The sequence below is a fragment of the Vulpes lagopus genome, chromosome 7, assembly GCF_018345385.1.
Source record: "Vulpes lagopus strain Blue_001 chromosome 7, ASM1834538v1, whole genome shotgun sequence".
In the NCBI taxonomy this organism is placed as follows: Eukaryota; Metazoa; Chordata; class Mammalia; order Carnivora; family Canidae; genus Vulpes; species Vulpes lagopus.
This window is the reverse complement of record NC_054830.1, coordinates 13,864,073-13,879,000: the sequence shown is the minus strand read 5'-3', so window position 1 is coordinate 13,879,000 and position 14,928 is coordinate 13,864,073. Positions and strand designations below refer to the sequence as shown.

The 14,928-nt window shown below is 52.8% G+C and overlaps 1 protein-coding gene across 2 annotated transcripts in view; it reads right to left on the bottom strand.

Moving 5' to 3' along the window:
• Positions 1 to 309: 309 nt before the first annotated feature.
• Positions 310 to 14,928, bottom strand: part of UPF1 (UPF1 RNA helicase and ATPase) — a 36,670-nt gene continuing 22,051 nt past the window's right edge. For both annotated transcript variants that reach the window (XM_041760917.1, XM_041760918.1), the window contains exons 10-24: positions 14,640 to 14,799; positions 14,405 to 14,523; positions 13,753 to 13,917; positions 13,537 to 13,651; positions 12,953 to 13,096; positions 11,915 to 12,128; positions 8,680 to 8,797; positions 8,137 to 8,293; positions 7,257 to 7,399; positions 5,936 to 6,110; positions 5,289 to 5,370; positions 3,542 to 3,703; positions 3,190 to 3,407; positions 2,764 to 2,886; positions 310 to 2,174 (exon numbers count right to left, since the gene is read on the bottom strand). In XM_041760917.1, coding sequence (XP_041616851.1) covers positions 2,767 to 2,886; positions 3,190 to 3,407; positions 3,542 to 3,703; positions 5,289 to 5,370; positions 5,936 to 6,110; positions 7,257 to 7,399; positions 8,137 to 8,293; positions 8,680 to 8,797; positions 11,915 to 12,128; positions 12,953 to 13,096; positions 13,537 to 13,651; positions 13,753 to 13,917; positions 14,405 to 14,523; positions 14,640 to 14,799 — 2,092 coding nt within the window. In that variant the 3' untranslated portion in view covers positions 310 to 2,174; positions 2,764 to 2,766. The remainder of the gene's footprint in view (positions 2,175 to 2,763; positions 2,887 to 3,189; positions 3,408 to 3,541; positions 3,704 to 5,288; positions 5,371 to 5,935; positions 6,111 to 7,256; positions 7,400 to 8,136; positions 8,294 to 8,679; positions 8,798 to 11,914; positions 12,129 to 12,952; positions 13,097 to 13,536; positions 13,652 to 13,752; positions 13,918 to 14,404; positions 14,524 to 14,639; positions 14,800 to 14,928) is intronic.

The window sequence follows — 14,928 nt, the reverse complement described above, 5'->3', positions numbered from 1 at the left end:
GAGGCAGAGGCATCCACTACGACCTGCTGCCAGGGTGATGGGACGACCCACAGTGACACCACCTACCCTGTGCTCCCAGGGCTGGGTTCCTAGATCCTCATCTCCAGGAAGCGGCATGTCTAACCTGCCCACGAGGGTGGGAGCTGCCCACAGCACCCCCAGGTACTGCCCACCAGGGGCTGCCTGTCCTGGCACAGCTGGCCGTTCTAGCCTGGCCATCCAGGTGCCCCCAAAGCTCGCAACCAGCCAGACCCCAGATCAAGTGCTCTGCCATCTGCAGTTTATCTGCCGCAGTGTGAACACAACAGCTGTTTATTAAGATTTTATTGGTGACAATAGAGCTTAAAACAAATCGACCCAAAATCAAAAGTTACATTAAGCTGGTACAGATGCTCCATTTGGAAAACAGAATAACTGCTGCTATGAAGGTGGAGAACAAAGCGAACAGCACAAAGCAGAGGCAAAGCGTTCCAAGGAACAGAACAGGGCAGGCGGGTGGGCACAGGGTGTGGCCCACAGGGTGTGTCGCACAAGGGGTCATAGCGGAAACCTATCCAAACTCTATGCCTCTATGTGGCCTATCAAAAGAAGGGGGAAACCGAAAGCCCTACAGCAATGGTAATAAATAAGAGGCCTTGCCAGAAGGAAGGTGGCCTGTGTGTCCCCATCTCCCAAGTACAAGCTGGAATCTGGAGGCTTTGATAAGGGCATCAGCCTCACAGGGACGGGGACACTGGGGAAGGGGGTCAGGGTCACCAGGGCCCAGGTAGGCAAGGGATGGTCCCCAAAGAGGTGGTTGCCAGGGAGACTACCTCACCGTGGTGTGCAAGGAGCTGGGGGTGGCTCCCAGCTACAGCTCCTTCTTGAGTCGTGGCCCAGACCCAACCAGACAAAAGCCCCCTGTGCTAGCTAATGTGACAAGCCCCTCCCAGCCCCTTCGGCACAGAACCAACTTATTTTTGAAACTTACTCCTTTTCCCAAAAAAAAAAAGCAGAAATCACCCCACCCCACCACAGCTGTACCCACAGGTAGAGGGGTTCCCAGCTTGGAGGGTGGGGTAGAGAACAAGGCAGGTGGGGCGCTCAGCATGTCTAAGCAGCCACAGGTACTGTGGGTGCCTCCCTGGGGATGGGTCCTCTCGGCTGCTGTCTTCCACCAAATCCTCAGGAAGGACCCCTGGGGAAGAAGCCACTGGCCGGGGAACAGCCACCTCCCCACCCTCTGGCCTCACAGCCAGTCCTGCCCAAGGCCCGTCCCGGGGTGGGTGGGCACTAGTCCACCGCATGTAGGAAGCACTTTGCTTCTCAGAGTCCAGCGGAGACTGTGGGGCTGCCTGGCCCGGGACGACACGGTGCTCTCTCACCACCCTGACGTGCAGGGAGAAGCCGCTGGAAGCTAAAACTGAAAACAAAAATCCTCCTCGTGATCCCGTCACAGGTGTTGATCTTAATCTTGTGATGTGTTGGTTTGTTTAAACTTCGTTTCTGGAAGCTTCTCGCATCTCCCAGGTCCGCCGCTAAGATTTGAGAGACAAACTCAGGAAAGTAGATTTTTCAGTACTCCTTTGAAAGAATCTTTTAAAAAACAAACAAAAACCCAAAACACCGTGTTTTCTTTAAATGAAACGCTCTTAGAACACAGGCAGCGTGACCAGGGCAGTTTCAGAGCTGGTGTGGACAGAACCCACACCTCCGCGGGGCTTTCCCGGCACGGCTGCCCCGCAAGGAGCCTGCTCGGCACAGAAATGCGAAGTTTTTCCTGCTAAAACGTAGTCCCCTTTCAATAAAAGAGAAACAGAAAGAAAAGAACAGAGGAAAGGGCTACTCTGAGATGAGGGTCTTCCTCCCTCCGCCCTGGTCGCAGACCCAGGTGTGGACGCGGCGAGCGCTGGGCCTCCTTGGCGAGCGGGGCTGGCAGGGCTCGCTGGCGGGCGGTCCTCCGAGGCCGCCCGCCTCCCGCTCTCCCTTCTCCTTCTCCTCGCCGCCGCGGGCCAGCAGTGGGCGCTCGCTCTGTCTCGGGCTCCTCCCTCGGGTGCTCCTCTCCCTCTCCTGTTGCTCACAGTGGTGCTTCAGTTTTAGCAGTGGAAAACAGGTATCCATTTATTTTTATTTTTTATTACCCAGAATAAGATGCTGATGGACTAAGCCACATAGCTTAGCTCTTCCGCTGCCACCTGCAGGGAGGGAGGGAGGGCAAGGGGCCATCAGAGAAGGCAGAGGCCTACGACGCAGCACCCACCACCAAGGGTACAGGGCTTTCCCCCCCACCCCACGGTACACCTGGGAAATGGGACCTCAGAGGCTGGCTGGGTGCCCAGACTAGTGCTCCCCAGCTGAAAAGGAAGCCGAGAGTTAAGGGGCTCCTTCTGCCAGTGGCATCAGTACCCCACTTAGCCAGCACACACCATGTGTGGGGAAGGGGACCCAGGCCCATGCTCATCCAACTCTGGCCACACTATGTTCAGGGGAACCAGTGGTGAGGGCCTGAACAGCGCCCAGAAGCCCTCTTGCAGAGGTGCCCAGTGTATCTGGGGCCGGGACTCCCACATCCACCCTTCCTCACTGAGCTCTAGGACTCTCAGGGAAGGAGCACCATGCATGAAGCTCACATCCCCCTGCCACCATGAGCAGATGAACAGGGCACTGAAATGACTGGCCACAGGAAGAGCTGGCTTCAGGGGACCTGAGACCCCTACTACACATTTCCCAAATTTCCCATCAAGTCCAGGTCCTGGTGAAGACCTCCTGCAGGGGTCAGCTTGCCTTCTAGTACTGGGACAGCCCTGTCACTCCGCCGTGCTGGTATGCCCGCTCCCCTTGGTACGTGGAGTCTTGCGACAGTGCCACATCAATCTGTGACTTAAACTCATCGCCAAGGTAACTGTCCTGAAAAACAAAGTTGGGAGCTAAAATGTGCGCATATCGTTCCAGCCTCAAGAACCTGCCCCAGAGAAGATTCTGGAAAACCTGGATCTGAAGCCTAAGTGGCAGGAGATCCACACTGGTTACCTCACCAAAGAACATAGGTAACCCAGGCCAGCTGCCTAAGACAGTGTCGGGAACGTCAGGTTTTAGAGCTTACAGACCCCCACATGGTGTACCTACGGAGGATGCTGTGCAGAGCCATGCTCAGGTCCTTGTGTGGAGGGCCCCCCCCAGGCCATCCTGACTTCCCTGCTGCTGGCTCACCTGGGACAGCTCGGGCTGGGAGAGGCCAGGCTGGCTCATCTGGGAGGGCTGGCTCATGGAGATGTAGCCCTGTGTCAGGGCGCCCTGGGAGAAGGGCTGCGATGCCACATCCTGGCTGGCCTGGCTGTTGGGGAGATTCGTCTGGCTGGGTCCAGGGAGCCCAAAGCGGTTCTTCTGGCGCCCCCCACGACCAGTCTTGCCTTTTGGGGTACCCCGGCCTGAAAGACAGCAGTCCAGGGTTCCTTGAAGGAGGTCAGAATCCAACCAACAAACCCAACTGTCCAAAGCCCAGATGTGAACAAACTCCAAAACCAACGTGCTTTTTGCCTACATGCTGCCACCTGGCACTCACCTGCAGCTGGCCCATTTGCTTGTCCAAAATATCCTGGTGGTGGCATGGGTGGCATGACCAGGTTGAAGGGGATGGGAATGTTCATGGCAGCCACGTGGCTGGGGCCTGCACTAATCATGCCGATCTGGTCGTGGGTCTGGAAGTACATGTTTGAGGGCCGGCCTGCAAGACACAAGGTGGACAGCAGGTGTCACCCACCACATGCCAATGAGCCAACTGCCCACCCCCACAAATGGCAGCTTGAACAGTTGGAATGTCAATCTCATCCTGTCACTGCTCTGAGTGCCATGGTGTTTCTTGGTGTACCCCTACAGCAAAGCCACCTGATAGAGAATCTCACAATTCAATCCCCACTCGACAGCCTCTCTGGGGCTGGCTCCTGGGAACAAGCCTTTTTTCCAAGGGGACTTAGGAGAATCACGGCCTACCAGCATCCAAGACTAAAGCTAAGTTGCATTTCCAACTGAAAAAATAAAAGGGAAAGTTTTATATTCGTGTAACCCACACCCCACTCTCCACCACCACCCAAAAGCAAGAAAAAACCTGAGTGAACAGACCAGTGAATGGCACTGAAGATGAAGGCCCCAAGGTAGCCCCAGAGCTGGGCATATCCCCCCATCTGCACACAGCTGCTCCAAGGGCTGGGAAGCCAAAGGGAGCCAAGGCATGACAGCATAGCCTTATGGTCTGCTCCCTGCCACCCCCCACCACCCCCAAGGCTGAGAGTGCCTTATCTGGGCCCACGGTGAGCTCAAGGATGAAGGATGGGCCCAGAGCACCCTACATAGCAACTCACTGGATGTAGCAATGACATCCGTCACTTGAGCCCAGCAAACAGAATACTAGGCAAGGAAAGGGGGTTTTCCTACTTCACACAAGAGAGGAACTGTTGGGGTGTACCTGGCCCCAGGATGGCCAGTGAGCCCAGGTGGAGATGAAGCTCAGTGTAAAATGCAGGCTGTGGCACCAAGCACCTGGGTGAGCCAGTCACCCTCTGTAGAGGCTAGGGCAGGGAAAGGCCTTAGGAGACAGGGACCTGGGAGATGAATGGGAACCGTCTAGACACTGGCTCAGGCAAGAGGAGGTGTTCCATACAGCAGGGGTTAATAAGGCTCAGCCTCAGGACAGAGACCCCACCCAGAAGTGTGGTCTCAGAGAGTGCACAGAAACAAGGACCACGCAACTGGAACTGAGGCTATGGGTGGCCTGGAGGAGCTGCAGGAGTGCCCACCCCCCCTACTGAGTGGAGGCACAAAGGGCAAGGTAGGCAGGGAGCACTGTGGCACGGGGCACAGGGGCAAACAGGCAGGGCTGCAGTATGTGCCTGCAAACCTCCATAAGCAGAGCTCTGGTATTTAAAAAAAAAAAAAAAAAGTTTATGGGACACCTGGGTGGCTCAGCAGTTGAGAGGCTGCCTTTGGCCCAGGGTGTGATCCTTGAGACCTGGAATCGAGTCCCACATCGGGCCCCCTGCGTGGAGCCTGCTTCTCTGCCTATATCTCTGCCTCTCATGAATAAATAAATAAATTCTTAAAAAGAAAAAAATTTGTATTCAGAAACTGACAACCAATTCTCTGATTTCAGACAAGGAAAGGCAACAAAGAGCTTTGTGAGGCAGTTTCTGTGGACTGAGGCTTGGGAGGTCACCCCAGGAGTGATAGGGCCAAAAGCTGCAGGCGTGGGAATGATCAACATGCACAGGGCCAGTGTGGTCCCACCCCACCCACTCCTCCTGCAGCAGACTCACCCTGGCTGCTCCGATCATAGACCGACCCTGGGATAATAGCCTCCCGGGCATCATACATGGCTGTCGTCATGAAGCGGGCTCCCTGCAGAGGGTTTAGATAGGTGAGGAATTTATCACCTTGACACAAGATGAACTCTCTTAAGATCTGAGCGCCTGGCCACCTCCCAGGCCATGCCTAGGCCAACCCTGAGGGGCTTGCTGACCAGTGGGCTCTGGGCCTCACCCACCCTCCTCCACAGACATGGCTTTTTTTTTTTTGGCCTTTGATGCTGAACATAGATACGTTCAGGCTTCACCTCAAGCAGCATCATGACTTCTAAGTCCCCTAGAGCACCCTGGGTTCACAGAATTTCCTAACTGCCTATGTCCAACTCCCTAAACACCACTCATGACTGTGTCCCAAAAGGCCAGGTCTGAGAGCGCCTTATAACACTTGAGAGACCTGGGGTGGGGGAGCTCTGTGACAACAGGCCAGCTCCATCACTCTCGTGCACATGGACAAGCATGTCCAGCCTCAGCTCACACCAGTCGCTGGTTACACCTGCTACTGCTCACAGCCACGTGCTAGGAACACCAGTCTGAGGGAGAAGAGGGTTCCTGACCCTGTCTTCCTCCATGCCTCTCTGCCAGCCTACACTGGTACTCACCGGGTTGATGGTATTGACCAGCTTCCTGGGCTTGCTAAACTGCATAAGGCTCTCCCGCAGGTTGTTCAGGGGCCCCTCCACCAGCACCTTTTGCTCCTTGTAATAGTTCAGCAGGTGGTTCCAGAGGGGCTGCTTGGACAGGGCCTTTGGGTTGCCCACAATAATAACCCCATACCTGCAAGGTATGGGCATGAAAATATGGTGTTTAGGGCTCTACATGATGAGCGGAACACCACGTAGAACAATGAGGAAAGACTGAACAGACTCAAAATCCACATCCAAGGTGACAGAAGTTAAGCCCAGGCTGCTCTCCCGGCATCCTCTCCCTCCCTGCCTAGACACCTGGCCTGCTGGGGGCAGACAGGTACACTGCTGGTCACAGGGATGGAGCTGGCACTGGAGCCCACTGTGCGAACTGCCAACAGCACACCGGGTATATCTGAAAACAATTTCTGAGGAGCCCAGGTATCAAATGCTTCCATAAGCAGATGAGCTCAGAGGAGTCTCCTTGTTTGCAGCCATGAGTCGGCCTCCTGGGACATCATCACCAGTCCCAGCAGGCTCTGTGCCTCGGGAACCCCAAAAGCCCAGAGCACAGAACTCAATGACCAAGCTGGGGACTGGCTTCTCTGGTGGATGCTCACCCTACCCAGCTGTCTCAGGATCCCCATATGCCCCAATATTGGCCACCAAACAAGAGAGCACCCTAGAAAGGGGTGGGAGGTAACAGATAACCACCAAAATGCCCTGAGAGGGGAAGAAACCAACGTGTGAAGTGAGCCTAACTCCCAGCTGGTATGGGGCAGCTGAGGACTGGTTTTACTCAAGGTGACAAGGGGCCACCTTATTTTCTGGGTCTCCTTTGCTATCATCATTATTTCAAAACAGGTTACATTCTAGGGTCAATGAAGCATACAAGACCAAAAGATTAGATTCGTGGATTCAATTTTCTGCAGGAACACAACCTGAACTATTGCATTTTGATCTTAGGTCAAAAGGGCCTAGATGACCCTTGCCGCAAAACTGAGGCCACAGAAACCCACCAGGACAGGAAACAAAGGTGTCTCATAGGAATGCATTCTAAATTGCTGCTTGGGAACACTTTACCCTCTGGTGCTGGCAAAGTCCAGTCCTGCCTGTATGCAGCCCAAGGTTCAGCTGTGATGCAAGAACAACCAAAGAGGAAAACCAGGCAGGGAAGCGGCTCCTGGGTGGACCCTCCCAGCTCCAGATTCTGAGGGAAAATCCCCCCAAAGAACTCCTGTGTCAGGAGGGAGGCACCTGCTACCAGTAAAGCCCAATGGGACTCAGGCCTCCATACCTTGCTCTGGTCAGGGCCACATTAAGCCGCCTGGGGTCGTTTAAAAATCCAATGCCTTGGTGCTCGTTGGCTCGCACACAGGAAAGAATGATGAAGTCCTTCTCTCGCCCCTGGAATGCGTCCACGCTGGCAATCTCTACCTCCTACAAGGGACACATGGTCACAGTCAGCCAGCTGGCTGCCTTCAAGGACCCTCTAACTGTGTGAACTGTGTTGAGATACACTGTCCAATCCTACCAAAGAGCCTGACACCTGAAGCCTGCAGAGCCCTGGCACCAGCCACCTGCCTGCTGTACCTGTGAGGAAGCAAGGAGGGAACCCCTTTGACTGAGCCTGCTCCCACCGGGCCTTCATGGTCTCCCGACCCACTCTCCTGGCCTTCCTGTGTTCTGGTTGCTTTTTAACCTTGGCAATCTGTTTCCCAATGATAAACACATACATGCTTGCTACAAAAAACCTTAGACTGTACTCAAGTTAACAAAACAGAGACCAACTATCATCGTCACTCAGTCATTACTTTACATTTTGGTCCATTTCTGCAGAGAGAAATAATTACGTTGTCCTGCATCCTGAAAGGATATACACCCTGGACATTTTATCCAGGCGTTGATACAGGAGTGAACAGCATTTTCACAACTATGTAACATCCACTGTAAGGCCAGCACGTAATCATGCCATACGTTTCAACTTGGGATTACTTTAAGTTTTTTTTTTTTTTTTTACTTTAAGTTTTGCTCTGAAAACTATCCTGAGAAAAACCTGAAGGAACATGCACCCCCCCGCCCCCCAAACTGTGCCGGTTCACAGGCCACAGGCCAGGAGGTCAGGTCAAGGTCCGCTTCTGTGGTGGGACCCAGCAGGCCCGATTGGGTGCGCGCACCTGGTAGAGCTTGGTGTGCAGAGAGCCGCTGAACTGCATGTACTGCACCAGGTAGGAGCGCTGGCCCTCGTAAGGTGTGATGATGCCAATCTGGTCAGGCTTGGCACCCGCCTTTAGCAGCTTCGTGGTGATCTTCTCCACGTTTGCAGCTTCCGTCCTAAGAAAACCCGCCATTCAGTTCCTAGGCGGCACCCGTGGGCTCCTGAGACTGAGGCTAGAGACCATGGGAGGTGTGGGGCCGGCTCCAACTCCAGGGCAGCCCTGTGAAGGCCCACTGCACGGACAGCTGGGCTCCCCATCATTTACCAAGGGAGTCACGAGGGACAGAAAAGCTTCACACGTGAGCTTAGCAACTTTTGCTCAATAGAAAAACACACTGAAGATGGAAGGTGGAAATATGCTGTTGGTTTAGGTGTCCACAAAGAATGGGGATAAGGAAGTAAAAGAAAAGCTTCAGAAGAAAGAACACCTTAGTGGTGGTTAGTGGCTATCTGCCAAGCTGCCACTGAAGCCTGCAGATGTCAAGGGCGAGTCTCTGCTTACCTGTTCAGGTAGGAGGTGCCTGAGCTGGCGATCTCCTCTTGGCCCTGGGTCACGTAGAAGAACATTGGCTTATCAGGTTGGGGCCACTGGAAGTCAAACCCCTTCTTCACTCGATCAGCTGTCATGGGAAGGAAAAGAGGTAACACTTCAATTTAGAGTAAAAAGCCACAGCATATTTTGACTGAGTACAGATGGAGCAATGCAGAGACCACACCATCACAAACAGAGGCACGTGTGAGAGCAGCTGACAGCAGGCTCTGGGCAAGAGACCCTGGTCGATGGGGCCGTGAGGTGGCCATCCGGACAGGTCTATGGCCCCCAAACACCCTGGATGAAGTGAAACTCAGTTGCCTGGCGCACAATGCTGGCTCACTCACTGAACATCTCACTGGTTGATGCTTTCTCTGGCCTGTTTATGGAACCTTTCTCTGGCCTGCCTACCCTCGGGTCATGACGTCCCTATAATTGGCTTTTGTGGACGACACTGTTGAGTCAATTTGATCCTGTCATAGACCAAAGACTATGGACAGATGGGTCTGCCTCTGGACTCTATCTTAGGCACTGTCCCCAGAGTATCCTGGCAACTGCAGTTTTAGAGTAACTCGTGACACCTGGTAGTGTAAGAGAACACCTCCATTGGGCTCTTCATGTTCACCTTGGCTACTGTGGGCCCTGTGCATTTCCTTATAACTTAAAAATCAGTTTGTCCATTCACACACCCCACTCACCCCTTTGGGAATTATGGAGTTGCACCTACTCTCAGCAGCCTGAGAAAAATGGCATTTTTGCATCAAAACACAAAAATCGGGGAACCTGGGTGGCTCAGCTAAACATCTGCCTTTGGTTCAGGTCATGATCCCAGAGTCCTGGGATGGAGCCCCGTCAGGATCCCTACTCAGGGGTGAGCTGGTTTCTCCCTCTCCTCACTCATGTTCTCTCTTGCTATCTCTGTCCCTTTCTCAAATAAATAAAATTTTAGAAAACCCACAAAAACCCAGCCTATCATCAATGATCCATTTTATGTCAAGCTGAGAAAGAGGCCTTGTCCATTTCTATCCTTCTAGCAAAGGCAGAAGCCAAGGCTAGCTCTGTGGCGCATTAGCTCAGGGGTTTCTGGCAAATGTTTAGCCACTGGAGTAGTGGCGGCAGGGGCTGATCTATTAATGCCCGCCAATTTTTGTAGTGCAAATGCTCCTCCTAAAGCTAAGGCCCAGCCACCCAAGAGTGGGTCTGGGTGGGCACCAGCATTGCCTTGAACAGAGGTCACCTCAGGACACAAGGAGGCTCCTGTATGCTGGTCAGGTTGTGTTTTGGAGTTCAGATACTAATTATACAGGTGTGTTTACTTAAAGAAGACTCGCTAAACTGAACACTTAGGGTTTGGGCACTTCTTTATACTCTGATGAAAAATTAAAAAAACATGTACTTGGGGTACGAGGGTGGTACCATTAGTTATGCATCCAACTCTTGGTTTTGGCTCAGGTCATGATCTCAGGGTCCTGAGATCAAGCCCGGAGTTGGGCTCTGCATTCGGCAGGGAATGTGCTTCAGATTCTTTCTTCTCTCTCCCTGTCTCACAGAGCAGGACCGGCAAAAGTGAGAATCAGTGCTAAGTGGTAGCTTTCCCAACTAGCATCCAATTGCAAATAAGTTCCCTGTGGCCTGGCTCTTCCTAGCCCTACCACCCAATGGACCAGCAATGTTCTAAGCATCACAGTGATGGTAACAGTCCCATCAACTCCCAGGACCGCACCACATGGCAGCTTCGTGGCCGGGCCAGGCACGCACTCTCAGCCTCCATCTCACCTAGACAGCAGGCCAGACAAGGCTGACATGGCAGGCTGCTGGCATGAACCAAACATTAAGAACGCCAGTCTCAGGACTCTTTCATACTCTGAAAAGTTGAGGAATCCCAATAGCTACCATTTCCATAATTTTACTCTACTGAAGTTTACTGTATTTAAAAACCTAGAAACACAAAATATGTATGAATTCCTCTAAAAATAAATATCAGCAAAATCCTTTTTTATGAAAAACAACATTTCCCACTAAAGTATATTATCTATTGAGTTTCTGCAACTCCGTTCCCAAATGGTAGACTCTGCTCCTGCAGCCAGTCTCTGTCAGCCCTGCCAGTAGCACGACCGGGCCTCACAGATGCATGTGGCTGGAAAAGGGAAGAGTGTTTCATGACCTTCCCCACAATTATGAGATCCTGCCTGATTCCAAACCAACACTGGATAGAAGGTCACCCTGCAGGCTTGCGATGATGGTGGTCCTCCTCGGCCCTGCCCTTGAGACAGCCTCAGACTTTGTACCATCCTTGCTGGCCATCAGCATGGGAAGTACTTGCTCACCAAGTCAAGCAGAGCTTCCAGAGACTCCACACTCCACAGATATTTGTCCACCACAGATCTCATCAGAAAAGCCACTTAGCATTAGAAAGACTTGATCAGCTGAGTTTTCCAAAATTCCGATTTTCATTTGAATTCTCAAGGTTTTACCACTGGTGATAAATACTGTCAACTATTTTCCTTGAAGCCACAGGCTGGCTCTCTTTGATCATTTCTGGGAAAGCACCTGTTGAACACCCCAGGCTGAAGGACCGCCCTCAAACGTATCCCTGAGTCCTTTTCCAAGCACCTACCACAACTGCCAAGTGTCTTAGTCACGCACAGGGTCCCAAGGATGTGCACCCAAGGGGTTAGTAAAGTGAGTACTCTTTGTTGATTGGGGCCTTGCCTGCTGCAAGCATGTGGCAATGAGAACACACGGGCACTCTGAAAGCACTGTCCCCACTCATGCTGCAGCAACAGCCAGCCTTCCAGGGACGCTTCTGCACCTTCAGCATAACCAGACACATGGCAAAAGGGCACACGATGCCTCAGTGTTACTACAAGAGTAGTTCTGACCTCAGTTCCGTGAACCCCCAGGGCCCGGGCTCTGAGAACAACAGGGTCAGGAGTGGGAGGAACCGTCAACTCTGCCACCTCCTGCTCTGCATGCTGTGTGATATGCCCCTGCTGAGAATTCTCACGTACTGACTCCGCATTTTATAAGGATAAGCTCCCCCTAGCCCACCCCGCAGAGTGGACATTGCGTCCTGTACACCACTGGAGCTCTCTGAGGTGACCCCTACACATAAGTGATTGCCATGTGAGGCCGCCTGGGCGACAGCAGGTTTCATTCCCAGGCCGTGTTCCCTCTAGGCCCCCCACTCTGGGTTAAGCACTACCTGCAGTGACGCCATTCTGAAGAGAGCCCTCGTAGAATATGTTGGATGGGAAGGCACTGAGCGCAGGGTGCATCCGATACTGGACCTGGAGGCGGATGGGACGGATGCCCAGCACCACCAGGCGCTCGAAGAGCGACTGAGATAGTCCAGCCTTGGCTGCTTTCTTGCACATCACCACGGGGCCCAGCTGGCAGTGGTCACCCACGAGGATGAGCTGTGGGGAGAACCCCACACAGGTGAGGAGCTTGAATATGAAACGGCACAGACACGCGCTCATGGGGGCACTAACCCGGGTGCTATACGACCACCTGGCCATGTGGATTCAAGTAGTAAGCGTTGACCAGGCACAGGACCACCCACCACATACAAGTATCCTGATTTTCCTAACAAAGTTCACCTTATGGGCAGCCTGGGTGGCTCAGCGGTTTAAGCGCCTGCCTTCGGCCCAGGGCGTGATCCCGGAGTCCCAGGATCAAGTCCCACGTCAGACTGCCTGCATGGAGCCTGCTCCTCCCTCTGCCTGTGTCTCTGTCTCTATCATGAATAAATAAAATCTTAAAAAAAAAAAAAAAAAGTTCACCTTATGCCACTTCTCTTTTACAAAAGACCTGTATTAATATGGTTATGGCTTTCATCGTAAAAGCAAAAATTCCCTTCAGATTTCTTTCAGTTGTCAAAAACAAGTACTAATGTAGGCCTTTTGCAAAAGCCAAGTGGCATGATGTGAACTTTCAGAAAGTGCAGATATTCTTCACTTTATTTTATTTTGGCTTATGAGAGGTTTCAAAGCAATGTTTTACTTTTGGATAGCGGGGAAACCCACATATGAAACACACAGACGTGCACTCAGGACCCAAAAGAGATGCTGGGTAGGGCACTCATCCTTCCAAGAACCCCTCAACTGTGCATCCCTCTGCTCTGTCAGGATATCATGGTACATAAAGCATTATCAAAAACAAACCCCAGCACTGAGAATCACACAGAACTGGAACAAGAGAACACACACATTTTCAAACAGGACTACAGTGAATGGCCCACCTGCTTGGCACCAAGGACGACAGGGACCATGCATTCTGGCTCAGTGGCCTGGGTGCTCTCGTCAATTAAAATGGAGCGGAACTGCATCTTGGCAAGCCTTGGGTCCCCTGCACCCACACATGTGCAGCAGATGACATCTGCATTCTGGAGACGAGAGTAGGTGAGGCATCAGGGCACCTGCATGGTAAATGTTACCAGGCCCCAAAGGGCAGACAGGACAGGACACAGATTCACACCCTCCCCGACACCTATGTAAACAGGCTGCTATCCCACCTGAACAACATCTACGTCCAGGCTCTAAGTGATCGTACTTTATCACAAAAACCTCTCAGCACAGACGTGGTTCTGTGCCTAAAACAGCCTCTGAGAGGCAGTGTTGAGCTGAGGAAACCTTGGTTGGTTACAAAAGAGCAGGAGAGTGTTCCAGACCCACCTTCAGACCAAGATGTGCAACCACTGAGAAGACAAATATGGGAGGGTTCGAAGTTCTTTCCCAAAAGCAAAATAAACTGATCTACAGCTTCACATACTGGGACAGTCCCACAGCCAAACAGAACAAAACAGTGCTGAGGCTAAGAGCTCACCATGAGCAGCTCCCTCTCAGCGGTACGCTTCAGGGCCCGGTACCGCTTCTCATCAGCAGATGACAGCTCCCCCGTCTCATCCTTCAGCTGCTGCAGCTTCTGTAGCTCTGGCATGCTGGAAGCATGGTGACATGTCAGCAGGCACGGGAGGCATGTGTCATCAGGGACCGTGCACGGGAGATGTGCTGTGCTTAAGGTGGGCTATCCAACACCCACCTGTCCATGTTCCTGATCTGGTTGTGCAGGGCCAAGAATGACACTGGGGAGTCGATGGCCTCACGGCTCTTGGCACAAAGCCGTACAACTTTCAGCCCAGTCTGGTGGATCTTCTCAGTCAGCTGATCCACAGCTATGTTACTCGGAGCACAGACGAGCACAGGCCTTCAACACAATGTGAATGAACGTCTCAGAGCTCACCCAGAGGAAATTCAGGAAATGCTAACTGCCAGGACTGTTGTTCTGAATCACAGGCAACAGAGCCCCACTCGTGATCTAAGACTAAAGCCAGGAATGAACAAAGCTGAAGGAGCTAAAACCCAACTGGTCTGGCGCTTCCTGTTCCCACCTAGTTTTCACATTTCTCATGTGCAGCAATACTACTAACAGGATCCTGCATCCTCACCCTCCTGTCTGCACCCTAAAGACTTTCAAAGCTCTGAGGTGCACACAAGTACAAAAGTCAAGATGCACTAACACACTGACCCACTGTGGCCTCTACCAGAGCAGCACACTTGCTTATTAAAAGCAACCACAAAGATCAGATCTCACACAGATAATGTAAAACACACAGTGCCAGGTAAGAGGGGCCCCCAGGCATCCCAGCAGACAGGTCTCCCCCACCCCCACCTCGGATGGTGCTGAGCCCTACCCATTGCCCTGCCGAGCAAGGTGATAGACGATGGTGGCAGAGGTCACCGTCTTCCCTGTGCCTGGTGGTCCCTGGATCAGGCTCAACGGTCTTTGCAGCACAGTCTTCACAGCGTAAACCTTCAGATAACAGATAAGTGCTAGGCTGCACCCAACCCTGGGGAGTGAGGGGGGGCTGCCCATCCAAGCAGGCTCTGCCAGCCAGGCCCCTTCTGGTCCCCAGAATGGGTCAGAACCTGAGAATGGTTGAGGTCGGGGAGCCCCTGTGCCGTAAAGCGTTTTGGCAGCTGGCACTTGATGATCACATCCTCCACCTCATGCCCGAGCAGTTTGTGGTAGATGTAGCCTGACACAGAGGTCTCATCCACGGCGAACGTTTTCAATGCACTCTGCATCCTGGAAGGAAAACTCAGGGTCAGGGACCCGTACAACCATGGAGTGTTTGGTGTGAGGCCTGGCCACTGCAGATGAGAATCATCCAGATGGTGGAGGTGGCAGCTGTGCCACCAGCAAAGCACTGCAAAA